Source organism: Aplysia californica, unplaced genomic scaffold, assembly GCF_000002075.1.
Source record: "Aplysia californica isolate F4 #8 unplaced genomic scaffold, AplCal3.0 scaffold00223, whole genome shotgun sequence".
NCBI lineage: Eukaryota > Metazoa > Mollusca > Gastropoda > Aplysiida > Aplysiidae > Aplysia > Aplysia californica.
In genome coordinates, this window is record NW_004797493.1 from 633780 (window position 1) to 635935 (window position 2156).

Consider the following 2156-nt stretch of genomic DNA (forward strand, 5'->3'; position numbering starts at 1 on the left):
TCTTGTTCTTCTTTTTATATTCTCTTCTTCTTCTTCTTCTTCTTCTTCTTCTTCTTCTTCTTCTTCTTCTTCTTCTTCTTCTTCTTCTTCTTCTTCTTCTTCTTCTTCTTCTTCTTCTTCTTCTTCTTCTTCTTCTTCTCCTTTTCTTCCAACTCTTTGCTCTAACTACTACCGCAATTAGTCCGATTTTGAAAGAACCCATCTGTGTCTCTACGAGGTTCAAACTACAGCCATATCAAACAACGAATACTAACTTTTGCGCTCTTTGCTTTCGGTTCTTGTCTGCTTGCCTTTATGCTGCGTCGTTACAACAGTTTCATGATGCTCAGTTGCATTGGCATAGTCATTAGAGGCTCTACTAGCTTTCTTATTAAATGCTTTAGTATTTTGGGGTCTGTTATTGAATTGCCTGGGTGAGAGAACTCCATCTTTCGTAGGGGATTTAGATCGGTGCGATGCCCTTCCCTCTCCACTTGTCTTCTTTTTAGGTGGAAAGGTGGGACGACCTTCTCTGGAAGCCTGTGGCTGCTTCTCCTTTTCTGACGGTGAGATCTTGGCGTCTTTATTGTCCTCAGCAGCTGTTGATTTAGAATGGTTATAGACAGACACAACAATACCAAAAACAACAAAGGTACCAGATATCCCAAAATTTATAATCCAATGGAGGGGAAAAAAGAAAAGAGCTGGTCACATCGGTAGTATGGGGAGATAATAGATGGACTAGTGATGCAGCTCATTACAGAGGGTCACGTATGGAATATTCTGGAATTAAGTACATACTTAGATCGAAACGTACGTTGCCATTAACAAGGCCTGACCGATGGTTGAAGGTCTCTCTCTCTCTCTCTCTCTCTCTCTCTCTCTCTCTCTCTCTCTCTCTCTCTCTCTCTCTCTCTCTGTGTGTGTGTGTGTGTGTGTGTGTGTTTGTGTGTCTGTCGCTCTCCTTCCCTCGCACTCTCTTTCTATCTCCCCCCCCCCCAACCCAATTCTCTGCCACTCTTTCGCAGTTTTCTAATACTATCTGTTTCGCTTTCATATATGATAGTATAATTTTGCTTTATTGTCATAGAAATCGTATGGAAGTAAAAGCAAACCTTCTCCAGAGGGCGTTGCCTCGTCTCGATGTTCTGGCGTCGGCACGTTGTCATGGCAACCGGTCGCCTGGGCCGCCTTCTTCTGGACAAATCTATGTTCATGGAGAGGCCAGTTGTATTTCTTGGGAGAGCCACCGGCGACTGAGAAAGTGGAGGTATTACAGCTCTTGATATTTCATTCTGATAGCGGTTTTGTTTGTTTGTTTGATTTTGTTTTTGAATCACGAACCGCCAGAGCTATGGAGGAAACTCGAAAAAAAATCCACAACGATATAGAGAGAGAAGATCAAAGTTGCTTGGGAAAAAATCCTTTTTGTGGTCAATGTAGGTGTTTACTACGCTCCCATCGATATATTTTAGTTCATTTAAGGGGTGGGCTTCAACCCAGTCTGTTCGGGCCAACACGTATTGAGAAAGAGAGAGAGAGAGAGAGAGAGAGAGAGAGAGAGAGAGAGAGAGAGAGAGAGAGAGAGAGAGAGAGAGAGAGATCTACAATTCCAGCAGAAAGACTAATATACTCGTTAATAATTCTCCCCGCACGAAAAGCGACTTTGGGACTTCTGTGTGTGACGGTGAAGCGCCTAACCTCTATACCACAGGCGCTGGTGTTTACTGTAAGTGAAAAGGAAACTAAGTAAAGATGAAAATCAATTGAAAATATTAAACTGCGAAAGACAGGAAATCGAACGCGGTCAAAGTGTAGAAAGAAACGGTGCTACTATGAGTTTTATTTTTTAAATGCAACTTACAATCAAAAATAAATCTAGTATCAAAATCATGGTGCGTAGAAATAGCAGTAAATGATAAGCACACTCACAGCGACACTCAAATAGATACAGATTCATAGGCATAGCAAAACTGCTTTTTAAGGAGCAAGCGACCAATGGGGCCAAGAAGACGTCGAGTGAGAGAAAATGAGAAATAGACGGGGGGGGGGGGGGGAGAGGGGGAGGGGGAGAGGTTAAAAGGAGAAAAAGAAAGAGAGAAAAAATGAGAGAAACAGAGAGAAACAGAGAGAGAGACAGGGAGAAAGAGAGAGAGAGAGAGAGAGAGAGAGAGAGA

At 42.6% G+C, this 2156-nt stretch overlaps 1 protein-coding gene across 1 annotated transcript in view; it reads right to left on the reverse strand.

Annotated features, from left to right (window-relative positions):
* Positions 1–155: 155 nt before the first annotated feature.
* The window catches only part of LOC118477798, a gene marked incomplete in the record, with an annotated part of 99855 nt that continues 97854 nt past the window's right edge, over positions 156–2156 (reverse strand). The window contains 2 exon segments of the mRNA XM_035970121.1: positions 156–578; positions 1095–1235. Coding sequence (XP_035826014.1) covers positions 250–578; positions 1095–1235 — 470 coding nt within the window.